At 38.1% G+C, this 26,648-nt stretch overlaps 1 protein-coding gene across 5 annotated transcripts in view; it reads right to left on the reverse strand.

Annotated features, from left to right (window-relative positions):
* ATP8A1 (ATPase phospholipid transporting 8A1) overlaps positions 1-26,648 on the reverse strand; it is a 130,109-nt gene that overhangs the window by 83,296 nt on the left and 20,165 nt on the right. For 2 of the 5 annotated variants that reach the window (XM_074866075.1, XM_074866073.1), the window contains exons 5-12: positions 24,441-24,486; positions 19,267-19,307; positions 15,645-15,718; positions 13,712-13,781; positions 13,171-13,298; positions 4,227-4,338; positions 3,176-3,341; positions 588-715 (exon numbers count right to left, since the gene is read on the reverse strand). In XM_074866075.1, coding sequence (XP_074722176.1) covers positions 588-715; positions 3,176-3,341; positions 4,227-4,338; positions 13,171-13,298; positions 13,712-13,781; positions 15,645-15,718; positions 19,267-19,307; positions 24,441-24,486 — 765 coding nt within the window. Of the gene's footprint in view, positions 1-587; positions 716-3,175; positions 3,342-4,226; positions 4,339-13,170; positions 13,299-13,711; positions 13,782-15,644; positions 15,719-18,285; positions 18,360-19,266; positions 19,308-24,440; positions 24,487-26,648 lie in introns of all 5 variants that reach the window. The other 3 variants (XM_074866076.1, XM_074866074.1, XM_074866077.1) reach the window with 2 other exon arrangements.

The following is a 26,648-nucleotide window of genomic DNA, read 5'->3' on the forward strand; positions in this document are numbered from 1 at the left end:
CATGCTATTAAAAGCACTTACGTGGCTTTAAGGAGAACACCTCACCCCCACCCCAAAGAGAGTAAAGCCTTCTTTTCTCCCATTAATTCATTAAGAAAAAAATTAAAGGATGCCAAAATGATCTGTATATATTTTGTTAGAGATAATACTAACAGCCACTGGCTTTTGTACAAAACCCCCCCATTAAACTATGGTGGTGGTAGGAAAATCAGCAAAATACCAAAAAAATCCAAAACGTGGGCTGTGCTTAGAAAGAAGAAATGAAACTGGACAAAACTCCACTGGACTGCAAAACACATTCTTTGGATCATTATGGATGAAATTGATACCTGAATAATAAGGTAGTGCAAAGCACATAAAAATATGATCCAAAAAAGCAATTTGATGCAGGTATAAAAGCACTAAATAAAACCATTTATTATTGCTGAAATCTGAGAAGGTAATAATAAACAAATAGCATTCTTAAGTACTTACATTAAGAAAAAGTTTGAAAAAAAATGTACACATAGACAAGCAATCAATCATTTCACTTACTTGTAAACCACTTGATTTTACAAGTCAATGCATATTGTGAAAATAATAGTTACCCAATTTATGAAATAAGCCTGGATAAATTTAACAACTTCAAGTGTAACCAACAAACTGATTGGAATAAGATTATTGAAGAGAATGATAAAAGTCAAGAAATTCAATCCGAAGTTGCTTGCTCCACCATCTGCCAAAAAACAAAGCAAACAAAAAAGAATTTAAGACCATACTTAAAAGTATGTATATACAGTGTATTCAGAATACTGCATTAACTGCTGATTTTTAAAATGTTCTGTGTGTAAGAAGAAACTTGAGAATTAATTACAATATCATTTGCGTATAAATATGACCTTCATAAGAGTTAAGGATCTCTATTATAAAGAGGAGTTCAAATTTAGAGATCTTTGCCATCTTCAATTTCTGAAAAGCAAACTCAGCAGTCATTCCCTCTTTTGCTACATTTTAACATCATGGTCTGGGAATATCTATATATAGCAACCAAATTCTAAACTAAATTTTAGAGTTTTATATTTTTAGAGGGGGAAATGTGGAGTGGAATGAATTTTTTCGCTATCCATCCTCACACTTTCCTAATCCCCCCCCCCCCCGCCCCCCCGCCCCACACCACATGAAAAGAAGAGATGAAATTAGAGAGTTTAATGAAAGTTCTAAAAGAACTGGAAATGTCAATATTAACATATGTAACAAGCAGTTTTATACTACTTTTTCCTTCTAAAGTTTTAGGTAACTCTAGTAGTAGCACCACAGAGAGCATGCAAATGGGAAAACAGCAATCTGCTCCCCAGTACAGCAAAAGGGTAAAAGATGTAGCCTGTCTGTCTGTATTCAAAGACCTCTTGAAGAAAAACAGTCTCAGACAGGTTTCTACTGCCTATGGAATGTGGATCTGGTTGTTATTCTAAAATCCAAGAGAGCAGGCTTTGGATACTTTTATTAATACCAATTTCAGCATCAAAGGAAGTACAAATCTAAAAGACCAGAGAGCTAACATTCACCATGACACTGATATTCTCAATAATGACTACCGAGATTAAATGGAATTTAAATAAAAGTCATTTATTGTTAACATTTAAATATTGTTAACATTACCACTTTTTTTTTAATTATCCACAAGCAACAGACTGTTTTAACTAAATGCTAACAGCATTCAAAAAGATGTGGCACTGCTGGGAACCTGTTTCACTACCACGTAGTAATTAAATAACTGAAGGGAAAGGGGAATAAATTGCTTCTTACATATTAAAAGTACCTGGTACAAGAACAACTATGAGCTGAAAGCAGATTTAAAGGGGATACCTTACAAAACCCAACACAATTTCATTTAATTGTGGGGCATACATCTGAAAATAAATTGACAAGGATAATCACTTGAAGAACACACAAAATATCAATGGGCACTATTTCATGTTTCTTTTTTCAGAAATAAAAACAAAAGCTTCTGAACTGCTTCACTACTGTGCTGACCACCATATTCTGAAAACTTTTACATTTCCCAGAGAAGAAAAAATAATGCACTGAAAAGAAGAATCAGATGAAAAATAACAAATGATGAAGCACATCTAATGCCATCCTTTCATATTACTGGAAATTGTCAATATTCCATTACTGATTTCACTTTTTTCCACCTCAAGATGGAAATATGAAACATAGGTTTCTTTCTTTAAAAAAAAAAAAATGTTTATTCCTCAGCATGAAAAAGAAGAGAAGCAAGGTTCTCAATAAACAAAAGTTCATCATAAATGCAGACAACTGTTTTGTTCAACAGAAGCTTTAGGAGAGTGCCTTCTAATCAGATTCTAAGACTTTTCTTTCAAAACTGACTGAACCACCTCTAAATCCCTATTTTGATGACGACATTCAGCAACTTTGCATTCAAGACTGTTATTTCAGGAAAAGAAAGCCTAGTTCTGGTTCTACTGCCTAAGAAGGCTCTAGGCCTACCAAAAGAAATTCCAAAAACGTGAATAACTGACCACCAAGTGTATTTACAAAAACTTTAAATCTAGTTCCTTCACTGAGGGTCAGGTTATGTCAATATGGTGCATGCTGCTGTGAAGGCTGACATAACATCACATTGCCTTACATCCACTGTGAGTACAGCTATTCAGTATGTTAGATGAGATCTTTTGTGCCTGTTCTACCTTTTTGAGGGGCAGTCTGCTAAGATCTGATGTTGGCAGCCAATAACTAGTTAGATCCCTGTATAGTAAAAATTATGAAGCCACAGCATCATTTCCTGGGATGTGGGAGCTTAAAAATGTAAAAAAAGTCACTGCAGTTTTAAATGTAATCCATCGGTAAGAGATGAAAACGGCTTTAGCCTGATGACTAGGAAGCTGAGTGTTTATGCCAGTGGAATGCTGATACAGATCTTGCTGAGCTGCAGAGATGTTGAGGCTGAAAGATGTAGAGGCAAACAACAAAGCTCCCCTTCCTGAATTTAGCAACACCTCAGATGGCACAGTAAGGTAAATTTTATACTTGCTGTGATATACCTAGCCTAAATTACTTTAGTCAACAACCAATAAAGACTGATAAAAACCACACTGTGTAAAGGATGGTAATCATCCTCCTTTCCAAACATGAAAGACAACTGAGCACTAAAAGATATTATTTTACATCTTACAATTTAGATCAAGATACCAGTCTCTCCCAGTATGCCTTCGATTCCATATAGCTGAACCAATAGAGCAAATCAAAGACATGGCAATAAGGATGCAGAACAGAATCAAAATCTGAATATTTGTAATTCGTTCCACATTAGACATTTTAAGAGGTGGACTTGTTGAATTCTGCAAAACACAAAAAACAACAGTGGCTATTAAATACTAGAAGGGGTACACACAGTTCTCACTTTTCAAATTACATATTACTGCATACTTTTCTAAACGTCTCCCAAATATATCATCATCATAAATGGCATAACGGTTCACTCAAAAGAAAAAAGAGAAGCCTCTCATAAATCCATGAATTAGAGCTTTAGATTTGTTACATAAGCAGTTTAAACAATCACACAGAACACTTGTAACAGCAACAGCTAACAGTAAATTTTAAAAACGAATGTGCATACACCTTATCAGTGATATAGAAGACAATTGCCAAATCAAACTTTTTCAAATAATTGTTTTACAAATCAGAAAAGCAATAAATAAGATACATGCATGACCAATCTGAAAGAAATCTTTTTTCTCAACAAATGCATCTCCATTTTGATATTTCAAACAGCACTAGAAAAAGTAATTTCATAGTCTGAGAATCGTTCTCTTCCCTCACCATTTTGCAAATAAAGTTTCACTTTGTTTTTTGAAAGAATGCTTACCTTTTTACTTGAAAGAAAGCTCCACAAGAGGACAGTTTTAGGAGCAGTCAAAAATAAAAAAAGATGAACAGGCAAACTATAATGATCCGATTTGCTAATAAAACAGTTTTCAAAACGCAAGTTACAAAATAGAATCAACGAATATGCTTACTAGTCGAAAAACTACTCTGAGGCTAAGTGACTAATAATAACAAGAAATTATTTTGATTGGTTTTACTTCATAAGAAAGATGCTCTATTACTGACATTTTAACTACTATATTGAATCTAGATATGTTTTCTGAAAGGATTTTCTGTGCTACATAATGGCATAATAAGGTAACAAACCAGGTAATTTAGAGAAAACCCAAGTGACAAACCTGCATAAGTTTTGTGTCATGTCCCGTATAGACAACTATCCCATGAACCCACTGAGTATTTCTCAGCTGAGCTCCTCGTAGAAGAATCTGATCAGATCCCAATGGAACAGTACTAGAAGGAAGGAGTTTTATATTTTAGCATGAAAACAATCAATGTCAGCGAATAAATGTAATCAGCAGTTGTTAAAACTCATTAGCTAATTTCTCAAAATGTAGATGATCATTGTAATTGTATTGCTAGGAACCTAATTTTCAGAGTTAACTTTTTGGAAGCGTTGACAGAGAGAAGACTTGACAGTTTAAAGCAAGTCCAAAAATCTAAGTTTGCAAAAATATTACTTACCACTTAATTTTGACTATGGACAGTAAAGATATGGTACTACTTACCAAGCATACTGAAATAAACAAAGGCTAAAAGATTTAAATGTGGTGTAACCACCCACTGCCACTCGCCGAGGCGATCAGCGCTGGTGCAGATACATCCTGCAGTGGAAGGGGGGATCACAGCATACAAGGGGAGGTTTCCTGAGCCAGGACAACCCGAGGGGAGCACAGAGACCTGCCAGGAGCTGGCAGCTCTCATGGGAGAGAGTGGCTGATGAGGTGTGGGTGGGGCCAGCAGTAATGGTGGCAGATTAAATACAGTGTAACTACCATTAATTGTCACTCGCTGAGGCCACCAGCTCTGGTGCAGGCCAAGGGCACTCATCTTACTTGACCCTCAAGGCAGAATGGTGCTTGAGAGCAAAGGTGGTGGCCGATGCCTCCACCCAGATGGAGCTGCTGAAGGGAGAGGCTGCAGTGCAGACCTCAGGCTGCAGGAAGTGCCCAGACCTTTCTCCTGGGGCAGAGCTGTCTGCAAAAGCTGTGCCCAGGTGGTGGATCTCCAGCAGCAGCGGCTGAACTGCAGGAGGTGGTGAGAAGGCTGCGTAGCATCAGGGAAGATGGGAAGGAGTTAGCTGGTTCTAAGCGCAGCCTGCAGTGGACCCACAGCCCACAACTGACCAACCAGCCAAAGACTCCCCCACCAGCACACACAGAAGGGACGGGGGCCAAGAACACAGAAGAATGGAAGCTTGCAACGGCAGGGACCTGCAGGAGGAAGAGACATCCCCTGAAGCCTGAGGTGCCCTTGCAGAACTGCTGCACCACTCTGCAGCCTGAAGACAAAAGATCCATCACATCAGGAGAGAAAGTGGAGGCAGCTCGGTCTGCCCCCCATATAACCACCAGTGTAACTAAGAAAAGGTGACAGGTGACAGTAGTAGGCAACTCTCTTCCGAAAGGTATGGAGGCATCCATCTGCCCACCTGAAGCACTCTCTAGAGAGGTGTGCTGCTTACCAGTGGCTTGTATCAGAGATGTCACTGAGAGACTACTGAGCCTCATACAATCCACTGAGTATTATCCACTGCTGTTGTTTCATGTGGGAACCAATGATATAGCCAGGAGCAATCTGAGAAGTATACAGAGCCCTGGGAGCAGCAGTAAGGAACTCTGGAGTGCAGGTAGTTTTTTTTCATCAGTCCTCTTGGTCAAAGGGAAGGGATTTGAAAGGACCAGTCAAACCTGGCAATCAACAATAGGTTACAGGACTGGTGCCACAGCCAAGGGTTCAGCTACTTAGACAATGGGACTTGCTTTGAGAAACCTGGTCTACTGGGGGCTGATGGGGTCTGGCAGAGAAGGGGAAGAGCATCTTCGGTCATAGGCTTGCCAAGCTGGTGAGGAGGGCTTTAAACTAAAGTTGTCGGGGGAGGAGAACTTCAGTCCATCCCACTCCTACCAGCTTGACACCAGTGCCAGCAATAGATGCCCAGAGCCTGGAGAGGGGTCACAGGTCAACAGGAGAGCACCTGAAGAGCAGCACAAAGGAATTCTAGCCAGTAAGTCACCTTCATTGCAGGCCCAACTTAAAGGCCACTGTGCAAACACACGTAGCATGGGGAATAACCAAGAGGAGCTGGAGATGTTCGCACACCTGCAGGGCTATGATCTTACTGGCATCGTGGAGATCTGGTGAGATGGCTCCTATTACTGGAGCGTTGGAATGGAAGGATATAGGCTCTTTAGGAAGGATGGGCAGGGGAGACGAGGAGGGGGGTGTTGCCCTCTATGTTAGTGACCAGCTGGAGTGCATGAAGCTCTGCCTGGGGATGGATAAGGAGCCAACCAAGAACTTATGGGTCATGATTGAAGTGAAGGCAGGGACAGGTGACATTATAGTGGGGGTCTTCTACAGGCCACACAACCAGTAAGACCGAGCAGTTGAGGCCCTCTGGAGACAGATGGGAGCAGCCTCATGTTCACAAGCCCTGGTCCTCATGGGGGACTTCAATCACTCTGATAGCTGTTGGAGGAACAACACATCAGGGCATAAGCAATACAGGAGGTTCCTGGAATGTGTTGATAAATTCCTTCTCCAAGTGATAGAAGAGCCAATGAGGAGAGGTGCTATGCTGGACCTTGTTCTCACCAACAAGGAAGGGCTGGTGGGGAATGTGAAGCTCAAGGGGAGCCTTGGCTGCAGTGACCATAAAATGGCAGAGTTCAAGATCCTTAGGGCAGTGAGGAGGGTACACAGCAAGCTCGCTACCCTGGACTTCAGGAGAGGAGACTTTGGCCTCTTCAGGGATCTGCTTTGTAGAGTACCATGAATGCCCTGGAGGGAAGAGGGGTCCAAGAAAGTTTGTTAATATTCAAGGATCACCTCCTCCAAGCTCAGGAGCGATGCATCTCAACAAAGAGAAAGTCAGGCAAAAACGCCATGAAGCCTGCATGGATGAACAAGGAGCTCCTGGACAAGCTCAAACACAAAAAAGAAACAGGGGGTGGAAGCAAGGACAGGTAGCCTGGGAGAAATACAGAGATACTATGCGACCAGCCATGGCTCAGGTTACAAAAGCCAAAGCCGTGATAGAATTAGATCTGGCCAGGGTTGTCAAAGGCAAAAAGAAAAGCTTCAATAGGTACATCAGTGATAAAAGGAAGACTAGGGAAAATGCGGACCCTCTCCAGGAGGAAAGCAGAGACCTGGTTACCTGGGATATGGAGAAGGCTGAGGTACTCAATGACTTTTTTGCCTCAGTCTTCACTGTCAAGTGCTCCAGCCACACCACACAAGATGCAGAAGGTAAAGGCAGGGACTGGGAGAATGAAGAACCGCCCACTATAGGAGAAGATCAGGTTCAAGACCATCTAAGGAACCTGAAGGTGCACAAGTCCATGGGACCGGATGAGATGCATCTGTGGGTCCTGAGAAAACTGGTGGGTGAAGTGGCTAAGCCACTATCCATCATATTTGAGAAGTCATGGCAGCCTGGTGAAGTTCCCATTGACTGGAAAAGGGAAAACATAACCGCCATTTTTGAAAAGGGAAAAAAAGAAGACCTGGGGAACTATAGGCCAGTCAGTCTCACCTCTGTGCCTGGCAAGACCCCAGAGTGGATCCTCCTGAAAACTATGCTAGGGGACATGGAAAATAAGGAGGTGACTGGTGACAGTCAACATGGCTTCACTAAGAGCAAATCATGCCTGACAAATTTGATGGCCTTCTATGATGGGGTTACAGCGTTTGTGGATAAGGACAGAGCAACTGACATCATCTACCTGGACTTGTGCAAAGTATGTGACACTGTCCCACACGACATCCTTGCCTCTAAATTGGAGAGACGTGTATTTGATGGGTGGACCGCTCGATGGATAAGGAATTGGCTGGATGGCTGCACTCAAGAGTTGTGGTCAACGGCTCAATGTCCAAGTGGAGACCAGTGACGAGCGGCATTCCTCACGGATTGGTATTAGGACCAGCGCTGTTTAACATCTTTGTTAGCAACATGGACTGTGGGATTGAGTGCACCCTCAGCAAGTTTGCCAATGACACCAAGCTGAGTTGTGTGGTCAACATGCTGGAGGGAAGGGATGTCATCCAGAGGGACCTTGACAGGCTTGAGAGGAGGGCCTGTGCAAACCTCATGAAGTTCAACGAGGCCAAGTGCAAGGTCCTGCACATGGGTTGGGGCAATCCTAAGCACAAACACAGGCTGGGTGATGAGTGGATTAAGAGCAACCCTGTGGAGGACTTGGCAGTACTAGTGGATGGAAAACTGACAATGAGCCAGCAATGTGTGCTCACAGCCCAGAAAGCCAACTGCATCTTGGGCTGCATCAAGAGAAGTGTGACCAGCAGGTTGAGGGAGGTGATTCTCCCACTTGACTCTGCTCTTGTGAGACCCCACCTGGTGTACTGTGTTCAGCTCTGGGGCCCCCAACATAAGAAGGACATGGACCTGCTTGAGCTGGTCCAGAGGAGGGCCACGAAGATGATCAGGGGGCTGGAGCACCTCCCTTATGAGGACAGGCTGAGAGAGTTGGGGTTGTTCAGCCTGGAGAAGAGAAGGCTCTGGGGAGACCCTATAGCGGCATTCCAGTACTTAAATGGGGCCTACAGGAAAGATGGGGAGGGGACAAGGGGTAACAGATTTAAACTGAAAGAAAGCAGCTTTATATGAGATTCAAGGAAGAAATTCATTACTGTGAGGGTGGTGAGACACTGGAAAAGGTTGCCCAGAGACATGGTATATGCCCCATCCCTGGTAGTGTTCAAGGTCAGGGTTTTGAGCGACCTGATCTAGTGGAAGGTGTCCCTGCCCATAACAAGGGGATTGGAACTAGATGGTACTTAAGGTCCCTTCCAACCCAAACCATTCTATGATTCTAATTTTCCTTTGATTTATGAAGTTTTTTTCTAAGTGTATGCTGAAACTCAACTACTCTTACAAAATTGATTTTCCAAAGCAATTTTCAACTGAAATAATTTTCTGACGTTTTAGCTTAATCCACTCTTCCAGTGAAATAAATATCCTTTATGAACATGATTAACTGTTTAAAATTCACAATATTTCCTGCACTTTCTTTAAATTCAAAAACCAAGTAAGTTTACTTGAGTTATTCTTTTGAAACTGCACTGAGTAAATAATCAACAAAATCACATAAGACATTGGAAACATATAACTGTCTTAAATTTAGACAGCTGACTTTATACATATACTGTAGTTCAGGTTTTTCTTAAAATATAAGAAGCTTTAGATAATTATTACTCTTTTCCTGGGACAAGCAATACCCTATTTTTGCACTTTTCTTTTTATAAATACCAGCTAGCAGTTCACACTTGTCAACAGTGCTCTAGTGGTTGTCATTCTTAACCTAAAACTATTATTTCAACAGTTGTTTGAAACCAACACATTACGAAGATCACAAATAAACTGCTTAATGACAGCAACTACATCTGTGATATATAAGCTATAAAGAGTCCGAGTAAGCCATGATATTTGGTAACATTTCTGGTAGCACAAAGAGCATAGTCAGTCTTAGTGAGTAAGCTTCAGGTAATAATTTTTTCTGGTTCACCATGTCCCCTTCTCTCCTCTCATATACAAGCTTTTAAGATTCAAAGACTGCAAGTAAAGAGGAAACAACACATTCTTCCTCCCCTAAAATTAACAGTGGCAATGTTAATTTGCAGAATCTAGAAAAAAAAATTGATCTGGAAAAATATTTGAGTGCTTTCCCATAAAACCCAAACAAATAACAAACACCACTCTACTACAACTCAGTCCACTTACTTTCTAGGAAACTAGCATGGAACATACTGACTGTTCGAGGAATCATTCTCCCTACCAAGTAAGTATGTTTCAGCAACTGAAATGTTGAATGATACTGCCATGGAAAATAATTTCCAGGTGCAGGCACTTCATCAAAAGAAGGATTTGGAAAAAAAACCTGGAATATAAAAAATACTGAGATTTACTTCTTTCTAAATCTGAACTGTACTGCTCTTGTATTTGAGATGTGTTCCTATTGTGGCAAAATTAAGAGATTAAATGTCCTTTCTAGTATGAAAAGAACTGCTGGGGTTTCAATTATACAAGAATCATTAAGAAGGACTTCTGTTGCCATCACAGATTGCTTCTGCAGTTACTTTTATTTATTTAGTTAGCTGCATTCCTGGATCGGAATCATTCTAAGATTTTTGGACCATCCATCAGCACAATACATAGATATTTCAGTTAAGGAATGGATTACATGTCATTCCAAGAATAATTAGATATTTTTAGTCTATTAACACTAACAAGTATGTCACAGAATATGGAAGGCATATACAGAGAAAGTTACTTTTAAGTTCCCCAAAGATAAATTGGAAACCTTTTCAACTGTGGACCTTCTCTGGAATGCCAAATGACTTTCTATTTCTTCTACTAACACAAGAGTCTCTAGGAAGCCAGAAGTCAAAAAACCTTCCACTCTTTATTGTTGTATTCCTTGAAGAGTCAAGTGAGTTCTAAGACTCTTCCTGCCACCTCCTGATCTTCCTCTTTGTTTTCCCCTCTTAAAAACTATGAAGAACATGCAGTAAAGTCTTTTCTATTGCAGCATCCATTGATTCTTTTTTCCATCAGGACACTGGCTCTCAAATGGATACCCTTCAAACAACTTGGGACAGAAATTTATCCTCAACGGTCTGTTATTGGGAAGACAATCAGTGGGAGCTATCTCCAGCAGAACTGGAGATGAAAACAAACAGCAAAAAAACAGGGACATAAAAAGCTCAGATCTGCCAGGTGTCATGCTGATCCTCAACATTGTGATCTTACCCCACTCTCTGATGAGGTGATGGTGCAATGAGACTTGACAGAGATCTCAAGTCTCTATTTCCTGGCCTCAGTCTTCTCAAAATTCTTCAACTCATCTGATTCTTCTTGTATGCTACATAACTAATGACTCCTCAGCAACGTATTTGGCTTGTATTCGGTAAGGGATTTTCTCAATGGGGAAATACCCTTTCAGCATACTTTTCTGCCAGGGCTGTCAAGAGTATATGAAAAGCTAATAATTTCTAAGACATGTTTGAAAGCTTACATATCAAATGTTTTTCGTAACAAGCATAATTACTCTTATCCAAATTTTCTTAAGAATGTCTTCAGGAAAACATTTATTTTAGGTCTGGATAACTGATATCTGCCCTTGTTTTCAACTTGCTCACCTCTTTTCTCTGAGCCATTGTCTAACCATAATTTCAAATTTATTCAGGCTAAAGAACTTTTCTCCTTTCTCTTCATGTCTTCATTGCCTTAGATGAAGTGACATGCTTCTATATATTCATGAGCATAACAAAGAGCTGCACACTTTGGAGATTAAGAGTTAACACATTCAAAAGCTGAAGATACCATGAAAACTTTTTGGCCTCTTTTAGTCCACAGATTTAGCCAAAAGGCAAAATAACTGTAGTGGAGTTCTACCTCCTTGAATACTGAGTATCCAAAAGAAAAAAAGAGAACTTTTGGGTTTTTTTGAGTTGCTCTCCCATGAAGGAAAAAAAAACAGACAAGACTGAAAAGGTCAACCAGATACAACATTTATGGCACTCCAATGAGTTATCTAAAGGGAAAGAAAAAATAAGAGGGAGATACATTTTCAGTATCCTCCACTGCTTTTGCAAAGATGTTAAAATGGTAGTGGATAAAGTGGAAATCACAACTGATGGATCTACATAATCTGTTAGGAAGGTCTTAAAGATCTGGATAAACAAATACCAGTTAGATGAACCTGTGCTACTTCTAATATGAACAGAAAGAGAATTCATCCCTCATTTTTTCAGGCTGGAAATAAGTTCGGGATCCAAAAAGTGTTACTTACCTGCAATTCTTTTTCACTGAAGGTAAGTATTATATTAGAGCCACACTTTCAAAACTATGCTACTGCACCAAAACTATATTCAAAATATTCCAAAACTGAATTTCTCAAATGACAAATTGCTTGACCAGCAGATGGCGTGCTCCTACACATTCTTGAGGCATGATAGCCATTAGCATATTCAATGCTTCTTTTTTAAAATCAAATTTTTAAATTAAATAATTAGATTAAAAAGAAAAATATGTTTTTCTCTCTAGCCAGAGAGGAAGGATGAATGTGTGGATCTATTATAAGTATTACCTTCAGAGAAGAATTACAGGTAAATGTTTTTCTTTTCTTAATAACAAGTATAGTGGAATTATAATAGATCCACACTCTTGCGACTGAAAACTCCTTGAATGCATCTGTAAGAAATCCGTAAATAAAGAATGGAATAAAAAAAATGTATTTAATAACTAATTAGTATATATATATCAGTCTAAAACCACAAACATGAATAATATTGTATAAGGAGAAATAAATGCCTACCAAATAAAAAAGAAATCATGTAAATCTTTGGGAATGAAGGACTCAACAATTCTGGATTTAGTAATGAAATTTATACTCTTAATACAGCACATTTGGTTCAAACCCATAGAAAACTCCAAATATCAATATTTGGTAAGCACTTAAGTATTTTAAGAATTTTTGAAGCAGTTTTACAAGCATGTATGTTGGAATTGCACTGAGGCTGTCTATTTTTACAGAAACATACTTTCAGTAAGCTAAGGTATTAAATGTCTTTCAGCTACCAAATTAGAAGAATTTGAGGTATATAGTGATGGATTCAGTTCCACCCCAGAGTTAGACAAAAAAGAACAATAAAGAAGACAGACAAGAAATTACTTCTGTTCACTTCTATAATAGAAACTTAACAGACAAGGAATGAGATGCTTAAGAAGTGAGTTACTAGTACATATTCTAAAACTATTAGAATTTGATTAGCACGCCCTTTATTATTAATAACTATTGCTTTATAAAAGTCAGCTAGTATAAAAACTCAAGTTGTAGACATTAGATGTACGGTTTTACCTCTGAAGTTTTTTTAAAGATTAAAGCCTAATAAAGAATATATCAGAAAAGATTTTTACCTCTCTAGTCTTAATAGAATGAAGACTTTACTATCCATATTTTAACTTGAGTAGTTTAACAACACATAGCTATCTACTGTTAGATTGAATCTACTGAGATGATCTTCCTCGTATTTACATACCCATGCCCATCCAGTCTGATGTTTCCAACAAAGTCATAGAGATGTCGGTTTGGGCTCTCACATTCAATTCTGCCTGAAAGTCTCATCAGGTTTTCTATGTCCTTTATGTCTGATGTTAGTGGCAAACCCTGTAAACAAAATTAGTTTGTCATGACATTAAATATCACTTTCCAATATATAAATCTATGTATTATAAATCTGATAAAAACCAGAAAACTAGTATCCCTTTGGGAACAAAACGAGACTGCTACACTTAGCTGGCACACTGCTGGATGCTACAACAGTGAAAAAGTCACCTTGGTATCTTTTCTCAAAGAAAAACCTTAAAATAAAGTGCAAAGTATAACTTAGGAGTAACCATTTGTTTCTTCCGCTTAATTAATTGAACAAAAACTTTTATGTCAATAACCTGCAGCTTTTTATTCAAACCATTAAAATTTCACAGTCTTCTAAAATGGCCATTAATGTCGTATAATACGTTTTTATAAGCAATAAAAGATTAAAATGATAGTAGTAATATTATAAAAAATTAAATTCCTACCTGTCGAATTTTTAAGTTTGTCTCACCATCTAAGTTAGATGTTTCGATGTAGCACATAGCTTGTGGTTCACTATTAAGAAAAAAAAATTTCTTAATTTTAAATTATAATGGCAAAATTCATGAACTTTCTGTAATCTTTTATAGTTATTTATGCAATCTTTTTAAATCAAATCTTCAGAACTAGAATAATTTACAGCCAAATCTGTAACACCAACAGTACTTTACATTTCCAGAAAAGTTTGCCAAAACCTACCTACCTTAGATGAAACACTACTAAAAATGTTGCATGTAGTAAATTTTCTATGTTTTTACATGAGAGTAAGGTACAGGCACAAATGCAGTGCATTTGTAGTGCCTACTACTGTAGGCAGCAGTAGTTTAGACATGAAAGCTTTCTTGTAAAGGGTTCTCTTACGAAAAAAGTTTATATTATGAATAACATAATACACTTTTTGAAATATGTCCTCTTTATGCAATTTTAAAAGCTTTTTTATAAAATGAAAGTATTAAGTTTATGCAGAACATTACTACTTGAATAGTTCATCTATCTAACATATACTTAGGCTTATTGCGTTTAATTTTTCAATACTATTTTTTGATGTGTAACACAGCAGTATTCTGTAAAATACTTTCATGTTTTAAAACATATTACAACCATTATAGAAGTGTTAGCTAGGAAAACAGAGATACTGAAGGACACAATTACTTTTCTGCAAGTAAACAAGAACAGGTCTAACAGGTCAGGATTTCTGAATTACTCCACTCTGCTCCCATTTTCTGGACATGAGGACAGAACATCTACTACTTATATCTACAATAGAAAGAAGTTTTGATCCTGTAAAGGACCAGAGGAATCATAAAAGTCCCTTACAACTTAAAAGAATAAATGTTTATTCTCTACACCACTTCAAAGCTTCAAATATTTTCCTTCTTTCTAGCATGAAATTCAAGCATCAAGTGTTTTTTAAGATTTGCTTCATTAATGCAACAGTGGCTACTGATTTGCAACTTAGTTTTAAAATGCTTGCACCATAAAGTTATGTAGGGTATTCTAACATTTCTGTAAAGCAAAGGCATTAAAATGTGATAAATTCTTTTCATAAATTCCTTTCAGGCTAGCATTTTCTTTTTGGTGAACTTTTCTAAAAATGTAAATAACTTCTGTTTAGATTGTTTGGATGGAATCACCTGTATAAAACATTATTACAATTCTAGCATTTTTATTAATTAACAGTAAAAACCAAACAATATTTTTGTGAAGCACTTTTAAAACAGACTAAGGCAGCAAAGACGTTTCAAGTGAGACATGCTTAATTGCAATTACTGTAGCAGATAGCAGTGACCTCCAAAGTAAGTTACAGTTAGATCAAGGCAGTCCCATTGATTTGTTAGGGAAAGACAAAGTGCAGTAACAGTGCAGACAATAGCATAAAGCTGACGTGTCTAAAAAACATGCATTTTGTCACAATACACAAGAACAGCGCTGCTTTTGCCATTGCATGCAGCAGAGGTTGTGCAACATCCAAGTTTGTGCAGAGGGTCCTCCACCAGTCCTACCAACATTAAACTATATTCTTTGCTGAAAATAGGGAGTTGGTATAAAACATGTATATTCTTTTTAATTTGCTCTAAGGAATTAAATACATATTTAACCTGGTGTGTGTTTATTCAATGACAACTTGTCTGATAAAATTTCATGGAGATAGTGTAGAAACAGGACTAAAACAAGTTTTAATTTCTTGGAGTGTTACTGTGCATTTATGCTTTAATGATCTGTACTTTTATTAACTGAAATCTTTCTAATTTTATAAATGTCTGGGTTCTGGTGAAGAAACGTGAAAGCAAAGCCAAGATTATCAGCACGACGGTGTTCTTCATATTTGGTATATGAGGACCCACGTACACGTATCCTGTGCAACTAGTTTATTCTAACCTTGATGACAGACTGATGAGATCAGCCGGGAGATGTTCCCCATTGGTCACTTTCACTACTTCCCCTACTGCCACCTACACATCCCAGTTTGAAAATGGTTAGAACAGAAAAATATGTGACAGGGAAAAAAAAAAACCAAACAAACAAATGGACAAAGACAAAAAGACAGAGTTTGAAATTATTATACAAACAATTCATGTTAATTAAAATGTCTGATGACAATTTTTTCAAAATCTATTTTAATCAGGTCAGGAAGAAAAGATCTAGAATATTTTTATTTTTACCTGAGTGGACTGTTTTACTGTAGGGCACCAATTTTAAGCTGCAGAACACATTGATATTCTACTAAAAATAAAAAGTTCTTACGCTTATTTCTCCACTGGCAAAGTTTCTAGCAACTCCATACATTAACTAAAAAAATAAAAGCCACAACAAGGGATTTTCCACCAACTTTTCTGAAAAGTCAGGTGACAAGAACCTCTCTATGTAGACATGCTGAAAATGATTTTGTGTTTTGTTTCAGCTTTGTAAATTTCAATTTACACTTAACTAGCAAGAACCAAAAGGAATTAAATCTTGGAGGTTTGTGGCCTTCCACTGTAAAAGATTATAGTTTCCTAAAATAATTAAGATCATCTTATTCTCCAAAAAATGCTATTGCTGGTAAAAATAACCAAGTATTATTAGTTTGAAATAAAACCAGACCCACAGGCTCGCATTTCTATTGGAACCTAGAATGCAATTGGGCATCAATAAACACCGGGAAAGCAAAACTGACAAGATTGCCTTCCTGGAGGATGCATGGCCATGTGGAGATGAGATGTGGAGACAGAGAACACATGCCAGTATGAAGGCAGAATTAAGAGGTAATGTCGTAGCACAGGGTTCTCTCCTGGAAGTAGGGCTGCAACAGGACCCTAGTAATATAACTAGAAGGAAGTTTTAGCTGGAAGAAATGCCAGAACTGGGCCCAGAAAAGCAATCACGATTCAAAGAGTCCCCTTTGCAAGCCTGATCCTAGAAGAAAACCGCCTAGAAGGAAATTCAAGGTGAATAATGGTCATACTTAGGATGGTGTGTTCTGACAAGGGCCATAAAGTGAGGTTAAACAAAGAGGTAACAGATCTGACAAGTCCAGTAGTAGCTAGCTACTATTTCAATTTATCAACACATGATTCCTTCAGGGGGGACAAGGCTTGGAGTACAGGCTTTGCAGGCAATCAGTATTTTTCTGTGTGTATACTGGAACTGGAGAACACTGTGTCGCAAGCATCCTCCAAATTCAAAAGGGCAAAACAGTGAAGACATCTAGGCAAAGACTCAAATTTAAGAGCTTAGGAAGATTATAAAGAAGCTGCTCTGAGAGGATGTAATCTGTTTCACTTGCAAAACACTAGAGTTAGCATGACAAGCTATTATCAGGTCAATAGAACAAACGTTCTTACTGCATGGTGTATTGCCTGTGAAGATCTTGGTGGAGAAGCACCAATAAAATTTATAAATGGTTCTCGAAGTGCAGAAGTAAAAGGTTTACAGATGATACTCAATACAATATCTGAAGTTATGACAAACATTAGTACTGAAGACAGACTGTGGGGAAAATTTACAGTATTATCCAGCAACTACTTTACATTTGATAATAATTTAATGGAAGTGTTTTAGAAACAGCTACACTTAATTTTGAGCTACAATAGAAGATGGAATAAACAATGTACTAGTCTACACCACAGTCTGTGACAGAAACGCTTAAAATCCTAACGTTATTAAGTGTATGTATGAGTGGATTTGTTAACTTCAGTGGGAACATACACATTACAATATTGTGTCCTCTTGTGCCAGAAAAAAATATGGAAATTGCATTGTAAATATCCAGTAATAAATATAAATAAATTTAATCATATTTAATAATCTTAAGTTAAAAAAATTCTTAGAATATATTTACTGACCTGATGAAATAGATGTTGAAAAATGTGCATCTTCCACATGATATGTGGATTTCTTAAATAAAACTGTCCAAGGAAATGATGATAAACAACCTCTGATTGTCCATGTAAAAAGAGTCACAGCATTACATGCTATAAATTAAGTATTGCTTTCAGTGCTGAAATTATTCATAATATATATGTATTAGGGAATAAAGTGAATGTTCAGCTCAAAGACAGTGCTAATTTGATGGCTCACATCTCATGTTCACTTTTTTTTTCCTGATTCAACTATTAAACTAGTGACTATATCCACTAAAAAACATTTCTGTTCCCTGTAATGTATCAATTTAAATTTATTTATAGGATGCAATTTGTTAGGTACATATCAAAAAGCCAACCTGTTAAATATGGCAGTTGAGGTTCAATTTTTAGACAGAGAATCAGACTTTTTTTATTATATCCAACAACAAAATAACATACTAAGTTTTTCTTAGGAGTAAATTGAATGCCAGTACAATTTTAAAACTGTAATTGTCACAGTTTAAAGAAACAGTGCCTGAAATGATAAATGTCCAAATGAACAAAAGAATACACTTCAGAACAGCAGCATTTTTGTTTATTCCTTATTTCCTTGGAGCAATCACAAATAAATAAATAAATAAATGCAGGGTAGAGAAACCAGCCTCTACACTATAAGCATCAGTGGGCATCTCTACCTTGATGAGAGCAGTACAGTGTCAGCAGGTATATACTCTTTGCCTTTTATTATAACTATATCTCCAACATCTACCTGAAAGAAAACTGGGAATTGGTTAATGGTCTCAAACAAAATATGTTATCCCTTTGTTTTAAGCACAGTAAATATTTACCTGCTGAATTTGCTAGAGAGACTGTTAGAAACTCACACACTTGGAGAACCTACAGGTATTAGGTACTCAAAGGTCACTGGAATTCTTTGGAAATCTATTCTTTAATAGGCCTAATCCTGACCTTCTCTATGCAGTTCTTTACTTTTGCTGGTTACTGTAAAATATTTTATTGGAAGACTGAAGTTGAGTTAAAGAAATTAATCTCCCCTAAGATCACAGTTCTGCTGCATCACACTATATACCTTATCCTTGCTTCTCCAAACGTGTAAAACAATTTCATCTGAACCTTGCCTCCAAATTACTGTGGGTCAAATTTTGTTCCAGCTTTCAGGTATGGAAACCAATAGAACTAAGGCACTAAATAGACAGCATAACATTTAGTCCTTGAAAGTTACCTTTAACAGTCCCTTCTTAACTCCTGCATACCTGTCTTTACAGTTCTCATGGTTTAAGCCGAAGAAGTTCGGCAAATACACAAAGTAAACAGTTTCCAGAAAGAAGCTTCTGCCCTGGCACACCAAATAATATTAAGGGACTGTATAATTTTGCCATATGCAAACACTCTTAAGTCAATGATATTATTCGAGTTATCTTTCACTAAACTTAAAGCCCACCATTTAACGGCAGTTTTGCCTGACTCATGTAATCAAAACTGACTTGACTTAAAATTACATTCTGAGACATGTATTAACAAACAAAAAATAAAATACAAAAGATTATACATTTCCCATTATACCAGTTACTTCCTATTAATGACAATTATTTGAAGAAATAAAGCAGATATTAAGTCTGTGTTATGCTCTAAAAATCACCAACATAAACACACACCTTTTCCCAGTGGACAATCTCCCATGCACCATTTCGTAGTACTGAAAAAAAGAAGAAAAAATTTTGCAGTTGTACAATCTAACTGCAGTATACAAGTATGTGTTAGATTCCTTATGAAAAGCCATACAGACACAGCGCATTTACACAATATTTTACAGCATGCCTTGTTTCTATAAATTCAGGTCAAGCATTTCAATTATACAGCACATATTCTGTGTAAGTTTTTGTACCATATCTTATTACAAAGTCAATCAGAACATTTTACAGGGTTTGAGAATCAAATAAATCTGATACAGATTATATGATAATGTGGTGCTTTCTAAAACAAATTAGTAATTGGAATAAAAAGTTCCGAAGTCAAAAAGTTATGAATAAATTCAAGATTGTTTTTTATCACTTCAAATACTGATGAGGTTCATACAAAAAAGATTCATAGAAAGACACTAGCAGGCTGCTTAGGATTCAGCTGTTCTTACTGTTATTGGCATCTCAGAGAACTTTAGGATGATTGCAGTCATCTTCTCCATAAATACAATGGAAATCCCCCAAATCAACCCATGCTATTTAGCGTAAGATTTAGTATAGATTTTCCCTGGCAATAGCAATTAATATAGCAAGCATGCTCCACTACTCTAGAAAGTATTGCTACTATGATACTAAAAACATGCTTTGTTTGTCAGTTAATTGCCAAGATTGTGTTTTCAGAAAATAGTAAAGGTGACTTTTTTTATTAGCATCAGTTACAAAGCTATTGAAGATTGATGTTGTGCTGGGTTTGTGTGGTGGACTTTTTGGTAGCGGGGGAAGGGGCTACAGCAGCGGCCCCCTGTGAGAAGCTTCTCAAAGCTCCCCTGGCTCAAAGTTGGACCCACCTCTGGGCAAGGACAAGCCAATTAGCAACAGCAGCTGTGCCTCTGCAATAATGTATTTAAGAAGAGGAACCTGAGAAGGGGTTGGGACGTTGAGGACAAGCTTTGAGAAGGACACCTATGCGAACACCGAGGTCAGTGGGAGGTGCACCAGAGCAGAGACACCACCCTGTATCCCATGGTGAGATGGCAGGGCCACCCCGCCTGTCACCCATGGAGGTCACCGATGGAGCAGAGATTCGCCTGCAGCCTGTGGAGGATCCCACACCAGAGCAGGCAGCTGTGCTTACAGGAGGCCAGGACTCTGAGGGGAGAAGTAGTCCCTGCTGTTGTAGTTTGGTGCTGGGAGGACTGCAACATGAAGGGGTGACCAATGCTGGAAGAACTCACACCGGAGAAAGTTCATGGAGTACTGTCTCCCATGAGAGAGGAACCAAGTGGAGTAGGGGAAGAATGTGCAGAGTGCCCCAGCTCCACGGAGAAAGAAGCAGCAAACTGACAGTGCTCCCCATCCCCTGCCCCCTGCGGGAGGAGGTAGAGAGATTGGGAGCAAAGCTGAGCCCGGGAAGAAGGGAGGGTTGGGGGGAGGTGTTTTTAAGATGTGGTAACACATTATGATGTCCTACTCTGTCTGGTAAGTGTTGCTGTTGTTAGTGTTTGAATTAAAGTTATGTTCTTTTTTTTTTTTTTTTTCACCTAACAAGTCTGTCTTTCGCCCATAATCATAATGGGTGAGCCACCCCTTCCTGCCCTTATCTCGATACCAGAGACAAAAGGCTTCATTTTGTCCTTCCCAGCGCTGGGGGAAGAAGGGGTGAGTGAACGGCTGTGTGGTGCTTGGTTGCCCTCTGGGCTCAAACCATGCAGATGTCCAAAAAGAAAATGAAATTAAAACATACTGCCATGTATCAGTACTCAACTAACTCCAAGAGAATGTTCTCTTTCACTGTGTCTCCCAGCTTTCAAACTGTCAGGATGCTTATTTAAGTATCTGATCAGGATCTAATTTTTATGCAAGCAGGTCTTGATTTCAAAAAAGTGGATCAAAATCTGGGAATACATATGGCCTGTACATCTAAGTCTTTCTTGAGGTTCTGTCCAGACCGACCCCTCTTCTTGTATCTCTCAATGATTTCTGAGAGTTGTTATCCAGCATGGTTAATAAATCTTTAGGAAGAGATAAATTCTCTTACCCTTCCTTCCCCCAGATTAGTGCTGATATGCTCAGGGCAATAGTAAACGGAGCAGACCCCCTTTCAGACAGTAAGCAAGATATTTTAATGATTGTCTCACTAAGCAGTTAATCATTACACAAAATCTATTCTGACAAACCATTTCCCTTCACTAGGAAAACTACAGATCCAGAGTGAGGACTGGTTGTAATACTGTCCTAAGGAACCCAAGACATTTGATAACTGTACCACCAACTACCTACTTCCATCCCCTTGTATCAGCAGTACTGTTTGTGGGCCCATGGTATCAATCAGATGACAGGACTGAGGAGGATTAAAAATACACCTTGCATCAATCCAGATGACTAGATTTCACAAACAGCTATAGTAGAATAACTGACAGTGGAGTTCTGCAGGTCTGAAATGTAAATAAGCTGCCAGAGGTGGGCAGGGGCTTCTTAAAATGTAAATAAGCTGCCAGAGGTGGGCAGGGGCTTCTTAAGTAGTGCTGGCTGCAGAAGCACTTGCACTGCTGAAATCTTAAGGCTGTTTCACATGCAGTCAAGCTGACCTAACATAACATTGCCCCTGCAAAAGGAAGGTCCTGTTCTGCCCTCACCCCATGCAAAGGTGTGTGCCCTCACTGCTTAATGCATGCTGTCTCTGCTGTTTGTTGGACCCTTTGATGAGCCAGTTTAACCCACCAAATGCAAGGAAACTGTCAGTTTTTCTTTCTGGATTTGTTTCCTGCTGGTTTAGCTGGTTAAAATCAGCTCACAAACGCATGAAGTCAGACTCATGAAAACATGCTGAGATACCTGAAATCTCAAGAGTACTCTAACCCTAGCTTGATCCAGTAAGCTTTTAAGCACAATTAGCACACACTGACAGTCGATTAAATCCATTTTCTTATGAGAAGAAAAAAAGAAGTGGTGTTGCTATGCACTTTTTATATATTGGTTAGAGAACTTGTGTCATAAAGTCTTCTGCAGCCTGGCCTTCACATTTGTATCTCCCATTTTTCAGCTGTCTCTAACAACCAACTTTCAAAAGCATGCTTCACCTTCCCTACAGAAGACTACTTCACTGCACTGCAGAAATGCACATTTCATCATGTCAGACTGTGTCCTGCTATATATGTATATATACGTACATATGTATGCATATATATATGTGTATATATATATGTATGCAGCCTGAGGTAACAAAACACATCACTAATGCAGCTTAATAAATTAAAATCCTCTTTAAAAGTTTTTTTTTAATAGTAACGGAACTTCAGAAAGTAAATGACTGAAGGTTAACTGAGATAGATGGTCTTCAAGGAACAGACAGATGAAGGGAAACTTATATACAGAATCTATACATCCACATGTCATTTCATTAACAATTGCATATGTTTAAAAGACAACAAAAGGTGGAGATGGCTATGTAATGTACTATGCACATTGCTACTTTTCAGGGTTACAGAACTGCTGAATACGTGAAAACAAAGTAAGAGTACCATACTGATTAACTTTTTATTTATTGCTTTGACAATACATTTAAGTATTGCTTTGGCAGTACACTAGGATGGATGTTGTACTCATATGAATCTTGCATTAGCTTAAGAAACTTCTTTCTCAGGGCTAGCAATATTTTATGTATCCTCAATACACTTTCAACTTCCAAGATGTAATTTTGCATGCATCAGACATTGAGGAATTTTAGGAACAGTCACAAAAGAGCCTAATGAGAGATAAGCAAGGAGAAAAGTCTTTTACTGATTTAAAACTTTGTACATTCTGGATAAAAAAAAAATATTGAAAAGGCACTTCAAGATTCACTGCCACCTAAAACTGTTGGTTGCAAACTCAAAAGCTAGGAATGCTTGATGAAAGAATTGTGGATGTTTACATTAAGCTTTCCTTTGTTTTTTATGTATAGATAAGAGGTTATCTGTTTCTCCAGGCCTGTTCTCTGAAGACGTCTATTCCCAGTGCTTTCAGTCAATAGTTTCCCTGTCCTAATCTCTCCATACCTCCTACTGAACTACATGCTCAGTAGTTTTGTAAGTTATCTTCCCCCCCATCTCCCATAAGTTTTACAGTAAACTTTAAGATTTATAAAGTACAATTTAGGTAGGCTTTAAAATTTATGTTTTTAAATTAGAGACATTTCCAGTGGTTAGCAGTGATAAACAATTCTGATTATCTTTAGTCAATGACTACAACCCTCCCTAAAAAACTTAAGGTTAACTTTGTTATCTATTTAAATAAGATTCCATGCAAGATTCTCCTCTTTGTGGTATTTTTCATACTTTCTGCAATCAAATTCACATGACACTCATTCCTACTACTGTTTATAAAACCAGGATCAGCTCTGGATAGAGAGGCCTAGCTCAGAACACATAACATGAAAAGTTAAAGAGCAGCAAAGCCAGAACTTAAACTTTGGATTTCCTACCTGACAAGCGTGTTTAGGGCATATTAGCTAACATCTCCCTCATTTTCTGAGCTAAAATAATCCTCTGATTTAACACTTCTTCTTTTATTATTTTTTTAAAATAATCATCATATTCCAAAATTTTGGGTTGGGTACACTGGCTAAATAGCTCATTATCTCTAATCAAACCATTAAATTGATCTCATATTAAGAAAAAACAAAAAAACAAAAGCAAAAAACTCCATTCATCTTTATCCAGTTTTGAAGCAGCATCAAACATTCCCTTTTCTGACTTCTCCTTCCAATTCTAGAGTTTTCCAAAATCTAATTATTCAAGATTTGCTGGTTGAATAAAATTATAATTTGTGTGCTTAGAAATGTATAAACTTTTCATCACAATCTAGGCCTACTAAATATAGTGGTGATTACGATCTTTTAAAGAGCTACAGCATCACCTGTGTTAAATGAGTAAATTTTAAAGTTTCTTAGCAACCTCATGAACTTAATCTAGAACATATGCCATTTTGTGGGACTAACGTGACTGCAAACTTATTTCAACTGTTTAGATTCCAAATTTGGAAGTAATCTGCATAGGTAATTGAGTGGGAAATTTCTTATCAATAGTTCAGATTACATTTCCACCATTTGCAAAAAATTCAAAAAGCAACCCCCCCAAACCACAATTAATAGGTTTTTAAAAATTTCCTACCTTGAGTTTGTTTCTTGTTCACTGCATTATCAGCTTTATGCCTTTTCTAAATTAAAAATGCACAGTGGTTAAAGACTTCCATTGACATGATAAAGCTTTCACACAAGATAAAAATCACATGTATTACCCCCTCCCACTCATCAGTTCAATAAACAGATTTAAAAAACATTTTAAACAGGACTATGGATTACTTGCATAGTTATGATCATCAGTAAAGTCACACCTAGTTCCAGGCTAACTGTGTTGTACTAAAATTTCCTCTCATAAGCAATCACTAACTAAACACGTTCCTTATATAAGGAAGTGGTCCATTTGTGTACCATAACTTTGCCCTTTCCTGCAACTGAGAGCAAAAATCATGGAACCATTCCTCATACAAGTGTCACGTACAGATCTGAAGTCAAACAATAACTGTGTAAGCATATGACTTCACTTCCACTAAGTGCCTGCAGACTTCAGCAACAGCAAAAAACAGAAGAGAAACATACAAAGAAAAATCCACAAAACCCTAATCAGGCCATGATGTCTCTCAGTTTTAATACAGCTGTGAGAAACCTTTTGATGCAGCTACTAACCACCAGCGTTTTCAAGGTATAATCAAACTCATCTTAGCTACAAAAAGCTTAGGAGACTACTAGTTTGAACACAGTGTTTAAGAGTAACGAACTTAGTTCTTCCTTAGCACGAACATGATTTGGAAAATTAATTTAAAACAGAATTAAATGGTTTAGATTAAGCTTTTTGAATAGAGCTACAGAATTCATGCCTTTGAAATACAATCAGAAACAATCTTGTAAATTGAAAGAAAAATAAGTCAAGCTACTTAAGGGATTTATTACTAATAGAATGCCGGTATGACTCTGAGCTAGCAGCTCTTAAAAGGCCACCTTATCACTTTGCGAAGACTAAGTTACTATTTTTCTACTAGATTTTCACAGATTATCAGCAGATTCTCCTTTCCAAAAGATGGCTGATCTCACAGATAAATAACCTTTGATGAATGGGAAGACAAAACATCTTGACCAAAGCAGGTGTTTATTTGCCCACAGGGAGAGTCTCCTTCAGCTTGAAAAGTTTGATGTCAGTTGCTTTCTGAGCTATGCTAGGTGACAATCATTGGAAACAGCTGATAATCTAGCATTGCATGTCATAAATTTTGCTAGCACTTCTGAAGCATATATGGAAAACACACGCTGTCCATGAATAACGTCTTCTGCTAACATCTTCCGCGTCTTGGAATTTCACTCCAAGAAAGGAAGCACTTGGTTCTTGAATTGAAAGTATTATTTTGATAAGTATATTTGTTGATATTGATATATAAAGTTTCCATCCACAAGATAACCATTCCCGGAGATGTCAGATATCTCACTGTGTAAAGAAACTAAGACATAATGAAAATTAAAGGTTAAGGGAAAACACACTAAATATTTTACTATGCATCAAGTGGCTATTACAGAAACATGGTGGGATGTCTCCCATGACTGGAGTGTGCCAACTGATGGCTACAAGCTCTTTAGGAGGGATAGACAAGGAAGGAGAGGTGGTGGGGTGGTACTGTATGTCAGGGACTGTTACGATTGCTTTGAGTACAAGTGTAGTGAAGTCAGGGTGGAGCGTCTTTGCGTTAGAATCAGGGGGAAGGCCAACAGGGCAGATGTTGTAGTAGGAGTCTACTATAGGCCACCCATCCAGGACAGAGAGGCGGATGAAATATTCTGTAGGCATTTAGGAGAAATCTCATGATCACTTGCCCTTGTTCTTGTGGGAGACTTTAACTTCCCAGACATCTGCTGAAAATACAACATAGCAGAGTGGGACCAATCCTGGAGATTCCTGGAATGCGAGGGAGATAACTTCCTGACGCAGCTGGTGAGTGAACCGACCAGAGAAGGTGCCCTGCTGGATCTCCTCTTTGTGAACAGAGAAGGACTGGTGGATCATGTGGCGGTTGGAGGCCGACTAGGGCACAGCGATCATGAAATAATAGAGTTCTCTATACTCTTAGAGAGGCCAGAAGAGGGGGCAGCAGAACTGACATCCTGGACTTCCAAAGGGCTGACTTTATCTTGTTTGGGCACCTGCTTGACAGGATCCCTTGGGAGATGGTCCTGAAGGGTACAGGGGTCCAGGAAGGCTGGGTACTCTTCAAGAAGGAAGTCTTAATGGCTCAGGAGCAGGCAGTCCCCAGGTGCTGTAAGAGAAGCTGGT

This window comes from Strix uralensis, chromosome 4, assembly GCF_047716275.1.
Source record: "Strix uralensis isolate ZFMK-TIS-50842 chromosome 4, bStrUra1, whole genome shotgun sequence".
Taxonomy (NCBI): domain Eukaryota; kingdom Metazoa; phylum Chordata; class Aves; order Strigiformes; family Strigidae; genus Strix; species Strix uralensis.